This window comes from Lucilia cuprina, chromosome 6 (genome assembly GCF_022045245.1).
Source record: "Lucilia cuprina isolate Lc7/37 chromosome 6, ASM2204524v1, whole genome shotgun sequence".
NCBI lineage: Eukaryota > Metazoa > Arthropoda > Insecta > Diptera > Calliphoridae > Lucilia > Lucilia cuprina.
The window spans coordinates 35,550,040-35,568,185 of NC_060954.1; the positions used below are offsets into that span (position 1 = coordinate 35,550,040).

The following is an 18,146-nucleotide window of genomic DNA, read 5'->3' on the forward strand; positions in this document are numbered from 1 at the left end:
TTCGGCTGTGCCGAATCTTATATACCCTTCACCATGATGTGTTTAAAGCCTTTTGTACCTTTTGAAGAACGAAAAAGTACCAAAAAGTCCCCATCTATGGGTCCTCAGTTAATCCGGGCCATACAAACTTAATTACATGTCCCTAGGTTCAATATTGTAGAAATTGTAAAAAGTACCTTTTGAAGAACGAAAAAGTACCAAGAAGTCCCCTTTTACTGGTTCTCACTTAATCCGGGATATACGAACTTAATAACATGTTTCTAGGTTCAATATTATAGAAATTTCAAAAAGTACCTTTTGAAGAATGAAAAAGTACCAAAAAGTACCCTTTCATGGGTCCTCACTTAATCCTGGCCATACATACTTAATTAAATGTTTCTAGGTTTAATATCGTAGAAATTGCAAAAGTTACCTTTTGAAAAACGAAAAAGTACCAAAAAGTCCCCTTTTATGGGTCCTTACTTAATCCGGACCATACATACATAATTACATGTTTCTAGGTTTAATATCGTAGAAATTGCAAAAAGTACCTTTTGAAAAACGAAAAAGTACCAAAAAGTCCCCTTGTATTTGTCCTCACTTAATCCGGGCCATACATACTTAATTACATGTTTCTAGGTTCAATATTGTAGAAATTGCAAAAAGTACCTTTTGAAGAACGTAAAAGTACCAAAAAGTCCCCTTTTATGGGTCCTCACTTAATCCGGGCCATACATACTTAATTAAATGTTTCTAGGTTCAATAATATAGAAATTGCAAAAAGTACCTTTTGAAAAACGAAAAAGTACCAAAAACTCCCCTTGTTTGGGTCCTCATTTCATGTTTCTAGGTTCAATATTATAGAAATTTCAAAAAATACCTTTTGAAGAACGAAAAAGTACCAGAAAGTCCCCTTTTATAGGTTCTCACTTAATCCAGGCTAAATTTATAATAAATTAGTTTCGTATGACCAAAAATCTCTCTACCAAATTGTATAAGGATCCGCACATAATTATCCCTAGCCCCCTTATAAGGTCCCCTTCCGACAATGACTTTAATGCTCATTACTGACTTAAATATAAGAATATAGCAACGAAATTCGACATAAATAAGTTTCATATGAGCCAAAATCTTCCTATAAAATTGTATGCGTATCGGCCCATAATTGACCCTCCCATACAAGGTTCCCTTCCTATAGACTAGACTATAGACTAGACTATAGACTAGACTATAGACTAGACTATAGACTAGACTATAGACTAGACTATAGACTAGACTATAGACTAGACTATACACTAGGCCATCGACTAGACTATCATCTAAATTAGAGACTAGACTATAGAATAGACTACATACTAGACTATAGATTATACTATAGGCTATGCTATAGACTAGACTAGAGACTTGACTATAAACTAGATTATAGACTATACCATAAACTAGATTGTAGTCGAGACTATATACAAGGCGTGGGATCGATCGAAACTCATGTTTTCACGAATGTTAGATAAAAAATAAATTCAGATGAGGAGCATAATAACCGCTACTATCTGAACATTGTTTAATTTTTATGGTTTGATCTAGATTGTTTTTTTTAAATAAAATAACAATTTTTATAAAATTTTTGAGAAAAATTATTAAACGGGCCACCTTAATATATATACTAACGTCAAATTCATAATTTATATTTGAAATACTAATGATAAATATTGTTGTCAAATAAGCTTAATTGGACAACATGTTGTTTCAATCATAAAATGTGCAAATATTTAAATAATTTATTAATATTTTAATGAAATTTAATATTCAGTTTTGATTCAACTTACTTTAATATTACTTCCTTAAAAAATATTTTTTGTATATAAAATATATGTATAACATTTTATGTATAACTGTTTTTTAACTCCTTTTAACATTTAGCCATACAAATATACATATTTTCGGAAATAGATATTGGTAATAACATCTTTAAAAATATCGGTATTATCACAGAATTTCGAAAATATGTACATATGTTCATATCAATATAAATCTTATTACCAAAGAAAGGGTCCACTTTTGAAAACCACGTAAACCCACATATTTCATTACCATGTTAAGATATCGGGATAGAATTTGAAAAAAAAAAATTGTTTAAAAAATCATTCTGCGAAGTTTTTTCCCAGATCGGTCCATAATTGGTCATACCTCCCATGTATGGTCTAAAAGCGAAAATAACTTAAACACACATACTTCTTTTACAAATGAAGGAACCGAAAGATAAAATACGACATACATATATTTTGTGTATAAGTTAATCATTCTGTTACAGGCAGAGGGTATTAAACATTTTATACCAATCTACGAACTGGCGGGAATACATAAAAACACAAATTTAATTTTAAACATTGTATGTTCTTAAAAATTTATGCAATATTTCGGAATGTTGCATAAACTTAATCAAATGTTTGTTTGTAAAAAAGTTTTGTAAATCATGATTCTCTTCTTTTCCATTAAATGTTCAATTCCAAACAATTGTTTGTTCGTCTTTTGCGTCTGTCCAGTACCGCATGTTTATTCATTAATTCATCATTAATAAATAATTGTTAATTCTTTATTAAATATTACTCGTATTTCTATGAGTGAGTCAAAATAAAGAAAGAAAAAAAAACTTGCTAAGACGGCTTCATGTCACGATGAGCCTCTAAAGAGCACTTGATTACCTTTAAGTTTGTAGCGGATCTTTATTTTTTTTTTAATAAATTTTTGAATGATGTGTAGACCACCCCATTACACATATTTTAACATTTGTATTTATTTAAATATTTTTAAAATTGTTCTATTAAGTTGTGGTCATTGTACTATACAATTTAATATGAAATTTAAAGTGATTTAAAATCAAATGGAAGAAAAGTGTAAAGAGTACTCCTTAAAGAACTAGGACTAGTCAAAATCTGATTCAAATATATGATAAAACAAACTTTATTTAACAATGCGATATATTAGCTGCGGACCAACTCGAATAAACCGAATAATTTCTATCAATTAACCGATTAAGAAAAACTCAATATTTAACTATGTATTTCCAACAAAATTTAATATTATTATAATAAATTTTCTTCTTTTCTTAATCATTTTATTTGATGAATAAAAAAAATCTTGAAAATAATTATATCGCCTTTATTTCTACAACCAGTTTTTTGGGAACATTGTTGTGTTTTTAAGTATTTCTAATAAGTTTTCAGCAACAGTTATAGTTGAACTAGTGTTCAATCGAACGTATGAGTTCTAGAACTCGTTGAAAATCTTAAAAACAGTAATTTCTTTATATAGAAAAGCATTTCACATAAACAGGAATAAATTCTAATATTTGAGAAAAAACTAAACATAGAATTGAAGTTAAAGAAGTGAAAATAATATTTTTGTTTATAAACCGTGCAAAAGTTATTTTCAAACACGAAAAAATCTACGCGTGCAGGAAACTGTGGACAATAAGTATTAACTCTGTATACTCAGTTTTTCATAATCTGCTCTTATGCTCCTGTAAAAGGACTTTAAAGTTTAAAAGAGATCCGATTTCAAAAGATGGAATTCCTAATTTATATTAAAAAGTTGGTATTAATATCAATTTCTATTGAGGCTGAGTTCCTCTGCTTCGAAATAATATAATTTATTTCTAATCATCAAAATCATCAAGAAATAATTGGAAATCTTAAAGAAAATTTGTCACAAAAAAGTAGTTAAAAGATTTGAGTCGAAAATAAAACCTTTTTAAATTTAATTTCTTTTTCGTTTTTTCTCTAAGTGAGACAGGTAAATAATATAGTTAGAATGTACAGATACCCAGCCTCCATTTGATACCAATCTTAGCATTATAAAATACATATAAATATTTTAAATATTCGTTTGTAGCCCTTTAAACTTTGAAATCCTTTCTATAAGTGGAATCTATTTTCACATGCTTAGCAACTTTTCCATGTGTGAATGCTTTTTTTCAAAATTGTTACAGGGTGTAATATGAAGAAAATTATTGCAAAAAAGCAAAAATAACATCTAGTTTCCTTTTATTCGAATAACCGATTAATTTTTAATTATCCGATTATTGACCGGCTAACGTAAAATCTCAAATAATTATTTGTCGAAAAAAACTGAATAAGACAAAAACCCGAATAATTGAAGACCCGAGTGCCTGTATTACTTTACGGCCAAAAATCAGTTTATATATATTTATACCCTTCACCTTCGAGAGGGTTTGTCATTACGTTTGTAATTTCTATAATATATATTCTGGATCCTTATAGATAGCGGAGTCGATTAAGCTATGTCCGTCTGTGTGTTTGTTGAAATCAGTTCTTAGAGGACCCCAGATATCGGCGTATTCCGAATCTTCAATAATTCTGTTAGACATGCTTTCGAAAAGACCGATATTTAAAATCAGAAAATTCGGTCCATAAATACCGGAGATATGTGCAAAAATCCTAGACAACTTCTGATAATTTCATCAAAAATTTATATTTCTTTTCAAGCTCAGGCAGAAATTGCAAAAAACAAAAAATACGGTAAATTTTTATAAAAACAAGGCAGAGCTAGAGCAGCAGAGTAAGAGTAGCAGAGCGAAAGCAGCACTAGTTATAGGCTAGAAACATGAAATTAGGTATGTAGATTCGGAATTACTTAAATGAGAACCTTTTTGGATTTTTTGGTGATTTTTCGTTCTACAAAAGGTACTTTTTAAATTTTCTATAATATTGAAGCTAGAATCATGAAATTTGGTATGTAGAGTCGGCATTATGTGAGAACCGGAAAAAGTGAACTTTTTGGTACCATTTTTGTTTTTAAAACGTACTTTTTGAATTTTCTCTAATATTAAACCTAGATATATGAAATTAAGTATGTAGAGTTTGAATTGGTACTTTGGTATTTTTTCGTTCTGCAAAAGGTCCTTTTTGAATTTTATATAATATTGAAATTAGAAACATGAAAATAAGTATGTAGAGTCGGAATTTCAAAAGAACTTTTTGGTACTTTTTTGTTTTTGAATTGGGTACGTAGAGTCTGAATTAGATAAGAACCCATAAAAGGGAACGTTTGGGTACTTTTTTCGTTTTCAAAAGGTACTCTTTTTAATTTCTTATAATACATATTGGATCTAGAAACATAAATTTTAGCATGTTGAGCCCGAGGAAAAAGATGTAAAAGTGGACTAACTGTTTTTTCAACACACCATGGTGAAGGGTATATAAGTTTCGGCCAAATATAGAATTTTTACTTGTTATGTTTAAAGTATACCCCCGCCTACCAAACGTGTACGGTTGTGGCATCCAAAAGATAAAGTAATCATGCTGGAGTTTAACGCTTTGATAATTGGATATATTGCCTTTTTTATCTCTTGCACTTTTCCTTATCAAATTCTTCTGTATTCCGGCTGAGCTAGATCTTTCACATTTTTTATTTAATTTACTTGTGGTTTTCCCATGTATTTTTCTGCGGCCTTGATTAGGATATTGTTCTTTTTAGTAAAAGTCTCTGATGGCTGTAGTAAAAGGTCTTCTGATGACGAATCTCCTTTTATAGTTTTTTTATGACAGCGATGCGGTTGTCAATATATGGCTGTTTTTCTTAGTGCATCACTCAGGGGATGACCCTTACTAATGCTGTGTGTTGTTTTGGAGCTAGAAAAATTGAGTATGAGAAGAAAAATGGAGTAAGTAGTGTTTTTGAACATTCAATTAAAAACTACTCACATTTCAAGCGGCAGAAAGACCACTGATGGAAACTTATTCCACATTCGGCAGTACGACTAAAGAACGAATATTCTCTGTAGATAATTGAAATATATGTATATTTATTTACCTCACACGAAGTTCCATGACGACCAACAATAACGGTAGTGCGTTAAAACACAACATTAAATTGAAATCTATGATATAAGCTCGACCCTTGTCACACCCTATCGAACCTCTTGGAGAGATCTAGAGCCACTGGTGAATTGGTAAAACTACACCATTTTTTTCGTGTATACCTCGCGCTTCTTAAGGATTGGCATAACATTAGTAATCTTTTAGCAAGTTTTGAATTTAGAGGCATAGTATAGAATGCTGAAAAAATAGCTAATGGACGAGCTTATACCAAAGAGCATTTCTTCAAGACCAGTGCTGTTGCCATCAGTACCAGAAAACTTATTTAGGTTGAGATACAGTTATACCAATTTAACTTCATGAGTTCGAAAGAATATGTTTGACATTGTTACTAACACTCTCTCGAGCTAGGTCAGTGGTGGATTACTTCGATCAGACCATCCCGAACTACTTGTTTTGCCTAACATTTATGGTTATGCCTAGTCACCAAGCGTCCAGATGACTATCCTTTTTATCATGTTTTTGTTCAACGAGGAAGTCAATCGTCGAACTACTTATTTTACTTAACAGTTATAGTTAGGAAACTGATAGCCGAGCGTACAGTTGACTAGCTGTTTTAACATATATGTCCTACCAGGAAGTCAGAAGAATAGACAATAAAAAGTTTAAGATGGCTTTTCAAGTGTCCACCTTCTCGCCTAAAAATAAGAAGACACTAAAGGAAGTATTGTATTTACCTTCGCTTACAAAGAGTACATCCATAAGGAAAGGCAAAATAGAATTAACCAGATGATTGAAGTATAATCCTTAAATCGTTTAGCGAACGTAGTCGCTGCTCGTATTAAACTTTTTAGCGTCTTTGGTTATATTAGACGATTTCGCCATGTCATTGACATTATTTCAGAGTGAGTGGCGAACATTAAAGATTTCTTATTGATATAAGTGGAAATTTTTCATTCAATTGGACGTAAATTATGCAAGAAATAAATACGAATTTGATATCAGTTTTTTTCCTTATATATCGTACATAAATATTTGAATGCCTTGTTAGGACAATCATATATGCTTAACACCAGATAAATAAACTTGTTTGATCATTATGAAAATTAAGGATGATTATAATACTAAAGGTTTTAAAGTCCCCCAAATTTTAATAGTTCGGTTTGGCATGATGCGTTAGTACTGATGTTTGTAATAATGCTATATAATGGTCTAATTAACAATCCACCCATGGTTTAGCCCGAAAAACGAGTAGGAATTTGTTATAAGTTTATTACATATCTATCGTATATACATATTTAAATACCTTGTTATGCTAAATGATATACATATTTAGGTTTAACGCCAGATTAACAAACTTGTTTGATAGTTATAGAAATTAATGAGAATTACAATAGAAAATACTAAATGTTTTTAAGCCGCCAGTCTGTAATACTTAGTTGGTTTTGGTATAATGGGTTTGTGCTGGTGTTTGTAACAATACTTAACAATAGTCGAATAAATAATCGGTCTTTAAATTAAACTGAAACATAAAATGATTTTCAAATGACGAAATGTGTATAAATGAATCATAATTTGTATTATTCCTTGGAATGTATTTGAAAACACTCGAAATTAGATTCATAATTCTATTTTTGGAACATCATTTTTATACTTATACATTTTTAATAACATAATGTCCATGGATATTACGACACACCAAAAAAAATCACAATGTCCATGAGTATAGTAATTACAAATAGTCCGTTTAGGACCGGTGTTCCAAATACTCCATATTTTAAAATCCTTCGAAGCGCTTGAGCGTTTTTATGAAAGTTTTTTTTTGTGTTATTATTAACCATAAACATTATGTGAAATTACTTTTTGAAAATCACTTCAGGTTGTAGGGTATCATATGTTCCGACATATTTTAACTGTTTAATTATTTTACTTCAGATACATATTTAATTTATTTTTAGACAAATGAACAACGTCATTTTGTTAAAACAAGTTGTACCTATACCTTTTGACGTCTATCAATAAAAACATCAGATGAGGTTTGTAACGAAATTTATTTAAACAACATATTCCAAAGAAGAAATACTTCCATCTTCATGGAACAAGTTGTGTGCACGAGTTTGAAATAAAGACAAAATGAAATATGAACTGAATCGAGTAGTTAAAGGCTAAAGGTCTAAGAACAACTATTTTATAATTTGTGACAAAAGGTTTTAAAGAAATAAAAATAAATACCGGCATCATCGCGATTAGCGATCATCATCAGCAGCAGCCGCAGAAGCATGATCATCAACTTGTCATGTTTAAAATCATGTTAAAATACCGAAGAACCCTCATTAATATTAATGCATATATTGTTTATAAATATTTATTTACGTATTTATTAATTTACTATTAATATTAAATGATTTTGTTGCTATTTTGTTTTTTTTTTCAATGGAACCGGTCTCATTAAACATGTTAATTAACTTGTTTTCTCGAGTCTAGATTTAGATAAACTAAACAAAAGAAGAAAAATTTACCAAAATTGATTTTTAATACATTTATTGTCTATCACCTCACTAGTCAAAAAGAGTTGTCCACAGATGATCAGCTAAGTATAAAACAATAAAAACAACCCGCACATAAATAATCATAAACAAACTGGATAAAAGTGTCAAGTAATGCTTATAATGAAATAAAATTTTATTACTATTTAACTCATCTTTATTTATCTGTTCCACATTATTTTAAACTAATCGTTTCCTTCCTTCGTTCGTGTTCGAATGAAAGTGTAAGTTTTGACCTCAAAAACTTATTTGATCACTTTAGCGTTCATTGATCTTGTGCATGCATCTTTCCAAAGAAATTTTCATTTTAAACAAAACTGGTTTCTTTTTTTTTCTTCATCTTTGAGATTTTTGTAGTTTGTTTCCAAAAGTTCGTTTCTTTTATTATAATATATTCCAAATGAAAACGAAAGTTTTTGTATTTTTCACTTTCAACCATCAAGTTAACAACACAGTTGTCTTAAAAGTGCATATATTTTAAGGCCAATAAACTTTCGGTGTTTTGTGTTTTATTTGGAATTAACCTTGAAAAAGAAATGTGTTACAGCATTGTATTTAAATATGTTGAATGAAATTTTGAATTGAGTGGGGTAATGGAACAAACAACTAACTAGTGGCATGTACAGCGTTTGTATTTAAAAACCCAGCAGTTCGGCAAATATTCAATGCATCCGAAATATATAATGATTTCCACTTACGTATAATCACCTGATTGGCTCTATTTCGAGAGACAGATAGAGTAAAGATTATCGTCAATTTAGTGTTCCCTTTGTTGAAGAGAGAGTGGACAATTAAAAACAAACTTAAGATTTTTGATTTTTAATATTATCCTATATTTGCAAAAGGAACAAGTAAGAGTTCTATATTCGGCAGTGCCGAATCTTATATACCCTTCACCATGATGTGTTAAAAAAACAGTCATTACTAATACTATTACAAAAAATCAAAAAATACCAATTGTGTTAAAAAACTGTCATTACTAATATTATTACAAAAAATCAAAAAATACCAATTGTAGCCCATTTGGTATAATCTAAATTAATCCGGGCTCTACATGCTTAACTTCATATTTCTAGGTTCAATATTATAGAAATTTTAAAAAGTACTTTTTGAAGAACGAAAAAGTACCAAAAACTTCCCTTTTATGGGTTTCCACCGAATCCATGCTCTACATAATGTTTCTAGGTTCAATATTATAGAAAATTCAAAAAGTACCTTTTGTAGAACGAAAAAGTACAAAAAGTCCCTCTTTATGTATTCTGGACTAATCCGGGCTCTACATATTTAATATAACGTTTCTAGGTTCATTATTGTAGAAAATTCAAAAAGTACCTTTTGTAGAAAGATAAAGTAACAAAAAGTCTCTTTTTGCAAGTTCTTACCCAGTCAAGGCCCAACATGCTAAATTTCATGTTTCTAGGTTCAATATTATAGAAAATTCAAAAAGTACCTTTTTTAGAATGAAAAAGTACCAAAAAGTCCCCTTTTGAGTGTTCTAATCCTGGCTCTAAATACTTAATTTCATGTTTCTACGTTCAATATTATAGAAAATTCAAAAAAGTACCTTTTGTAGAACGAAAAAAGTACCAAAAAGTCCCTTTTTATAGGTTCTTACCTAGTCAAGGTCCTACATTCTAAATTTCATGTTTCCAGGTTCAATACTATAGAAAATTCAAAAAAGTACCTTATGTAGGAAGAAAAAGTACCAAAAAGTCCCCTTTAATGTGCTCTCATCTAATCCGGGCTCTACGTACTTAATTTCATGTTTCTAGCCAATAACAACGTAACGTCATGTACATTCTACAAAAAATTTACCGTTTGATACTGTGTTTTGTCTTTGTTTGTTTATTATTGTTTTGTATAAGCATGCACGAAAAATGTAAATTTTTCAGAGGTGGTCTCGGATTTTTACTCATATCTTCGTTATTTATGGACCGATTGGACTGATTTTAAATAGCGTTCTATTCGATCGTATTTCCAATAGAATTATTGAAGATTCGGATCTGGTGTCTTCTGAAAACTAATTTCAACATACACACAGACAGACGGACATGGCTAAATCGACTCCACTATCTATAAGGATCCAGAATATATACTTTATAGGGTCGAAAAATTATATTATAGAAATTACAAACGGAGTGACAAACTTATATATACCATTCTCACGAAGGTGAAGGGTATAAAAAAGAATGAAAAATTCTGTTAGATAATTTGATGGAATATATTACAAAAATATTTTCTCCTAGCCCCCGATACGTCTTTGGAGCAAAAAACATTACCATTTATTAAATAATTCTCATAAATCCTCGAATTATTTGGTGTATTAATTCCAAAAAAGAAATAAAGAAGAATTAACCTGCAAATTTTCCAATTTTTTATCTATTTGTCCTCGAGACTGTCCCAAATATTCAATAGGTCAATATAATTGCACAGATTAAACGTATTGCTTTTATAATTATAGGGATCTCAGAGAAAATATTTTTTAAAATTAGACATTATTCTTTTCTGTTGTGAATTTTATATATGTTACATAAAAGTTGTATTTTATGAATCGATAACTCCCATTTCTGGATATTAACGAAATATACAACACAAATAGTATACTTTTGTGAGACCGAAAAGCTTTTATATATTTTAGCTGATATTTTTCACATTTTATAAACAGTCTATGATTGCATGTTTTTCGGCTGAAACTATTAATACAGTGTGTCGCAATGGTATAAATAAACAAATTTTAACTTTAACGATTTTTAACTGAAATATTTTGTTTCGTAGAGTACTCCAATACCCAAGTATAAATAAACAAATGGTATAAATAAACAAATTTTAACTTTAAAGATTTTTAACTGAAATATTTTGTTTCGTAGAGTACTCTAATACCCAAGTATTCAGAATACCACAGAGTTGTTTGTGCCCGGCCGGAGGCCGCTTATCAAGAACACCTTTTTAATGGAATCCAAAATGCAACATAAACCAATTTTAGTAGCAATTCTTTTCAGGATACAATTTTCTATTACCTGTTTTCTAAAAAAATGTTCCAATACATTTCTGTTTTTAAAGTGTCACGAACAATATGACACTTTTAAGCATTGTCATAACGTATATATATTATCACTAGACATTATGACATGCCACAGTGTTTTCTTGTATTAAGATAAATAAACTAAAGAACTAACAAAGGCTAATCGACCTATAAACCTTCCTTTTTTCTTACTTAAATAGATAGATAGATAAAGAGATAGATAGATAGATAGATAGATAGATAGATAGATAGATAGATAGATAGATAGATAGATAGATAGATAGATAGATAGATAGATAGATAGATAGATAGATAGATAGATAGAGATAGATAGATAGATAGATAGATAGATAGATAGATAGATAGATAGATAGATAGATAGATAGATAGATAGATAGATAGATAGATAGATAGAATAGATAGATAGATAGATAGATAGATAGATAGATAGATAGATAGATAGATAGATAGATAGATAGATAGATAGATAGATAGATAGATAGATAGATAGATAGATAGATAGATAGATAGATAGATAGATAGATAGATAGATAGATAGATAGATAGATAGATAGATAGATAGATAGATAGATAGATAGATAGATAGATAGATATAGATAGATAGATAGATAGATAGATAGATAGATAGATAGAGATAGATAGATAGATAGATAGATAGATAGATAGATAGATAGATAGATAGATAGATAGATAGATAGAATAGATAGATAGATAGATAGATAGATTATAGATAGATAGATAGATAGATATAGATAGATAGATAGATAGATAGATAGATAGATAGATAGATAGATAGATAGATAGATAGATAGATAGATAGATAGATAGATAGATAGATAGATAGATAGATAGATAGATAGATAGATAGATAGATAGATAGATAGATAGATAGATAGATAGATAGATAGATAGATAGATAGATAGATAGATAGATAGATAGATAGATAGATAGATAGATAGATAGATAGATAGATAGATAGATAGATAGATAGAATAGATAGATATAGATAGATAGATAGATAGATAGATAGATAGATAGATAGATAGATAGATAGATAGATAGATAGATAGTAGATAGATAGATATATAGATATATAGATAGATAGATAGATAGATAGATAGATAGATAGATAGATAGATAGATAGATAGATAGATAGATAGATAGATAGATAGATAGATAGATAGATAGATAGATAGATAGATAGATAGATAGATAGATAGATAGATAGATAGATAGATAGATAGATAGATAGATAGATAGATAGATAGATAGATAGAGAAGATAGATAGATAGATAGATAGATAGATAGATAGAATAAATAAAAATAGATATATAGATAGATAGATAGATAGATAGATAGATAGATAGATAGATAGATAGATAGATAGATAGATAGATAGATAGATAGATAGATAGATAGATAGATAGATCGTGTTATTAACAGGATTTAGTATACATATTTTACATACATGTGTTACCCTGTTAGTCATAGCTTTGTGGAAGCTACTTGAAACGTTTTTGTCCATAACGACATCTATAGTAATATATCTATAGCAACCCGTTAATATTATATGTAATGCCTGATAAACCATCTAAATCAACGCCACATACAACCAAATATGGGCGATAATGTAATGCTCTGTATATATAGGAAACAGGTTTTGATTGCAAGCGCTTTAAATGGAACTGTAGCCGAACAAGTGAGAGTGTTAAACCACCATCAAACCGTTTGCCGTAAAAGGAATGCTCCCCTAACATCATGATCACTCATCAAATAAAATGACCGTTTTTCATAATTTTTTTTCACCGATTTTGGTTCATATTAATATGTTTACAGCAATTAGCGTTAAAGTAATTTTCTGGAGGCATTCGGGTAGGGTAAGTTAAAGACATGCATGCAATTCGGTAGGAAGATTTAAGTCCCTATAAAAGTTTCTTATATCAAATTTCATAACTGTACACTTATTTTCAAGTAATTTTCTGAAGGAGACTCTATATACGGCTAGGGACAATTATAGATCGATTCTCAATAAATTTGGTAGAGAGGTTTTTAATTGTGTAAAACTAATGTGTGTCGAACTTTGTCGCATTGCTCATATGTTTAAGCCTATACTGAGCGTTAAATTAATTTTTTGATGTTTATATTTTATAAATCCTATGCCGATTCTCGTTAAAGTTATTAGAGAGGGTTTGGCTTATAAGAATAATTCTTATGTCGAATTTCATCTCATCTTACTACAGTAAGTCTGATATAAACAGTAAGAGCTTGTCTTTGGCTTATTTGACAAATTCGTATTTCGGTTTACCGATTACTTCTCTAGGTACAGTTGTTAACTTAATAATCGTTTTTGCATAAGGTGGTTTATGTTTAAGAAATTCTCTAACTAAAACTTTTTAAAAATATCTGCCCTCTAATAATAAAATTGTTTGTTGCGTAAACTAAAATTACAATTCAGAAATCAATAAAATCAATTCATAGTGTCTCTAATAAAGCAAAGAAAATGACATAAATTTTACAAAATATTTAGTTTATTTTAAAAAATACATTAATAATTTGACTATTTTGGTTTTGATTTGATTTAAGAGTATTTTATTTTAATTTTCAAGATTAAACTTGTGAATGTAAATTTTTGTGTGACACTGATAAAATAAAAGATTTATTCGCCAGTCATCATTTCCATGAATTCTGAAAATAAAAAATAAAAAAAAAACAAATTAATACAAAAACATATAAACATGTGTGTATTTCTATGTGAGTGTGAGTAAATGTTTAAAATAGCTTTGTATTCGAAAAGTAGGGGGGATATAGAAGAATATTTTTAAAATTTCTTAAACAACTATAAAAACACATAAAAGTCTTATTTATAAATAAACGAAAAATATATTTTTTATAAATTTTATGAGAAAAAATAAAAAAAGAAATATCAACAATTAGATGCTAAAGACAAATATTGTTTTAAAAAATTGTTGTTATTTGAAGAAGATAAATTAAATGTCCAAAAAATTTTATTTTTCCCAAAACTGGCCCACACCCAAGAAAAACAAATTATTTCAACAGAAAAGACAATTAAATGACAGATCGAACGCAAATGAGGAAAAATGCGAAATCTGACAATTAAATTGAGCAACTAATTAGCCGCCCATTAAAGCAAAAACAAACAAAAAAATATGTTTGCACCTGAAAGTAAACAAACGAAAACTTACCATCAAAATCAACGGTACCGGAACCATCAGAATCGATTTCTTCAATCATGATGTCCAATTCTTCGTCGGTCAATTGATCGTCCAATTCGCGCAAGATTTCACGCAAGCAGGAGGTGGGAATATAACCGTTACCTTGTTTGTCGTACAAACGGAAGGCTTCGCGCAATTCCTTTTGCATGGCTTCATCATCTTCTTCAACAATGAATTTGGCAGCCAATTGTACGAATTCTTCGAATTCCAAACGGCCAGATTTATCTTCATCGACTTCATCGATGAGTTCTTCCAAGATCTTCTTGTCGAAGGGTTGACCCATCAAACGCAAGATATCGGCAACCATTTCAGTGGAGATACTGCCACATTTTTGGTGATCGAAACTGTTGAAAGCCTTTTGCAAAACAGCAATTTGCTCGGGAGTAAGATCTTCATCCTACAAAGATACGAATTATGTTTAATGTTTTGTTTTAGAGAGTGAGTTTTAAGTAAAAGTGATTTCGTTATATTTTGCTTTGGAATAGATTTCAATCAATTTTTTGAATCAAATTTGTATTTAAATAACTGAATATTAAAGTGTTTACTGAATTTTATTTAAACAAATTAATGTTTTTATCACAAGAAAACATATTTGTAGCAATTATTTTATGTTGTTATGAATGAAGCATTACATTAGTTGTCACAACCAAAATCTAATATTGTCTTATGTTTATTTGATAAAATAGTTATTTTATATTATCATAACAAAAATTTGATAAATCAAGATATTTAACAGCTTAAGATTTTAATCTTGAGCTTTTTTATTTTACTGTTTTAGTTGTTAGAATCAAAATTTTACAACTGTGACCAATCATTTAATCACTTTTACATTTCGGCCTAAATATTTAGAATATTCCACAATATTTAGTATTAAACATGATCAGTTCCATAGCTTAGTGGTGGCCATGATTATAGAAAATTTAGGCAGTTTTTTTGTATCAAAAAATTTAATTCAGCAGTTTCGCTTTACATTATTATAGAGATTTTTATATTTTCTTCTTAATTTTTATTCAATATTTTTTTTCTAAAACATTTTTAATTTTCCAAAAATTCCTTTAAATCACTTTTATTTTATTCCACAAAACTATTTATCGTTTGTTTTTTTTTTTTGTTGACTCGGAACACTTACAATAACGGGATCCATTTCGATTTTAAAAGTTTCTTTTTAAATTTATAAAAATGTTGAATTGATCACCAAGATGCTTCTTTGGCGTTTGTTGCTCAACTAAATTTTCTGTTCAAAGATTTCCATCGACAAAACATTTTCTTTTTCCCCCAATTTATTGTTGTTATTATAAACAGTGTTAAAATTTTTTTCCTCAATAGCCCTCCCACCCACTTTTTAAACATATATGTATACGCATGTTGCTGTTTTTCTCCAAACTCTCATACACAAACATTCTATATAGAGATGTTCCAAAACTGAACATTTTAATTAATAGCCTTCGTTAGTGTTTTTGAAAAAAAAGAAATTAGTGGAAAAAACATTTGATTTTGAAAATACTATAAAATTTTTGAAAGAATATTTCTTGTTGTTTTTCTTGACTAAATCGACAACAACACACGCACACACACAGAATTTATTCTAAACACACGAATTTTCCAAACAAATTTTATTGTTGTTCTTGTTCCAATAAAAGAAAAATATTTTGTAGTGGTTTGCTAAGTATTCTGTATACGTAAGATTTTCAACATCTTCAAATGAGTAGATATTTCGTTTAAACGTTGAGATTTTTATATTGATTTGATCTGATTATAAATACACTGGAGAAAATGAATGGAAATAGTATGGAAAAACTTATTTGTATTTTGAATGAATCATAAGTGAATAGATGAAAATTTTACATAATATCGATGTTCTCTTTTGTACCCTACACCACTATAGTGGGGAGTATATTATGCGTTTGGCTAATGTTTGTTAAAAAAAGTCATTTAAGCAACTAATAGCAAAATAAAATCCTGCTTAAATAACTTTATAATAATTTATAGGGATATGCCCATTTTTACTATTACACCCGTATAACCTCTCTTTCGGCAAATAATATTTTTGTCAATAAACTGTAAAAATATTTCGGAATTTGGGCAGATAAAAAAACTTAAATACATTATTTATCTTAATAATGAACATAATCTTCCATATGTTAATGGTGTTATATAGGGAGAAGTTATAGACTAATCAATCTTTCGTAGGATGCGCTTAGGTATTCTGAATCTATTTTTTCAAATAAGATCATTATAATGCAATTTTTAATTCAGTTGTGTTGGCTTAACACATCTGGACTAGACGCGTAGGAAGGAAAATTGAAACATTAAGAAAAATATGTACACTAATGCTATAGTCTTTTCTGGGTACATGATCAATATTTCAGCTACAAACTTAACTGAAATAACAAATTGTTTATATCCCCATCATTTTCGATGGTAGGTATAAAAGTAAATTTAAAGCGACGTTGTCCGTGAATGCGCAGTATAAATCGATTTCAATTTTACTAACTTGGACAGCAGACTGCTTGCGAATTTCAAAGCCCATGTCATTACTCAATTCAGCCCTATTTATTTATTACCAAGACTGCTCTAGGCGGATACACGGGGGAAGGGAAATTAACTCCCCCCAAAAAAAACAACATAAACAAAATCTCGAGATGGATCCGCGGCTAACCCAAAGCCCCGCAAAATGGGTCATTTTGCGTGACCTTCCATATCTTAGTGTTAAAGCAATCTCGGGAAAAGAGGTGCTACTAATACCTCTAGTCTTTAGGAAGTAAAAGATGGTGGTGTCAAATGTAAGTTAAATAAGGGAGCCGGTAGCTCACAGGACAGAGTTTCGGTCTTTGTCTTCTCCCATTTACTGGATAGGGTGTACGAGGTAGCTGTGTAAAAAGATTGATGCACTGTAAAGTATATAATTATGGATAAATGATAAGTGCTGTTAGCGAGACAAAACATACCCCATAGACTCTCCTTTGGTGATTTGACATGAGGTCTAACCAGAGCACCACTTAATCTGGTGCAACGGGTGGCCAGCAGAGATACACGCCGAAACGGCTTAAATCGGTGGCGGCTGGTAATATTTTGCAAGACGCGCCGCCGCCGACTTCTTTCGACTTTAAAGCTAAGCCGGCTTAAACGTAGCCGCTGATAAAGATTGGAATCGTACATGTATTTCGGAAAATAATTTCACCAATTTGAACGGACTATATATGCCACACAATACTGTGCTACTATTAAAATAGTGAAAACTACTATAAATGTGCATTTTCTGAAGAAAAAACTTATATAGACACAGGTTTCTATATAACAGACTATTATACAGAGATTTTTTAATATAATAAACGCTTATAAAATAAATTTCTGAAGAAAAAGGTAAATTGAGCCGACAATTTAGCCGCAGCCGATATTTTCTATAATAAGCAGCCGCCGCCGATCATTTTGCATCGGTTTGTATCTCTGATGGTCAGTTGGCGGCAGGAAAATGTTCTAACTGGTCAGTTGGTTTCAGAATCCA

The 18,146-nt window shown here is 29.8% G+C and overlaps 1 protein-coding gene across 1 annotated transcript; it reads right to left on the reverse strand.

The window, feature by feature from the left end:
- Positions 1–13,973: 13,973 nt before the first annotated feature.
- LOC111688761 (troponin C) lies at positions 13,974–15,906 on the reverse strand. Its single transcript, XM_023451274.2, has 3 exons — positions 15,771–15,906; positions 14,612–15,038; positions 13,974–14,093 (listed from the first exon to the last, which is right to left on the reverse strand). The coding sequence occupies exons 1-3, from the start codon at positions 15,783–15,785 to the stop codon at positions 14,065–14,067; spliced, it is 471 nt and encodes a 156-aa protein (XP_023307042.1). The 5' UTR covers positions 15,786–15,906; the 3' UTR covers positions 13,974–14,064.
- Between the last annotated feature and the right edge of the window lie 2,240 nt (positions 15,907–18,146).

Coding starts and splice junctions, on each gene's coding strand:
- LOC111688761 (XM_023451274.2), bottom strand. Junction 14,094..14,611: donor CGGTACCGTTGATTTTGATG/GTAAGTTTTCGT, acceptor TTTTATTTTCAG/AATTCATGGAAATGATGACT.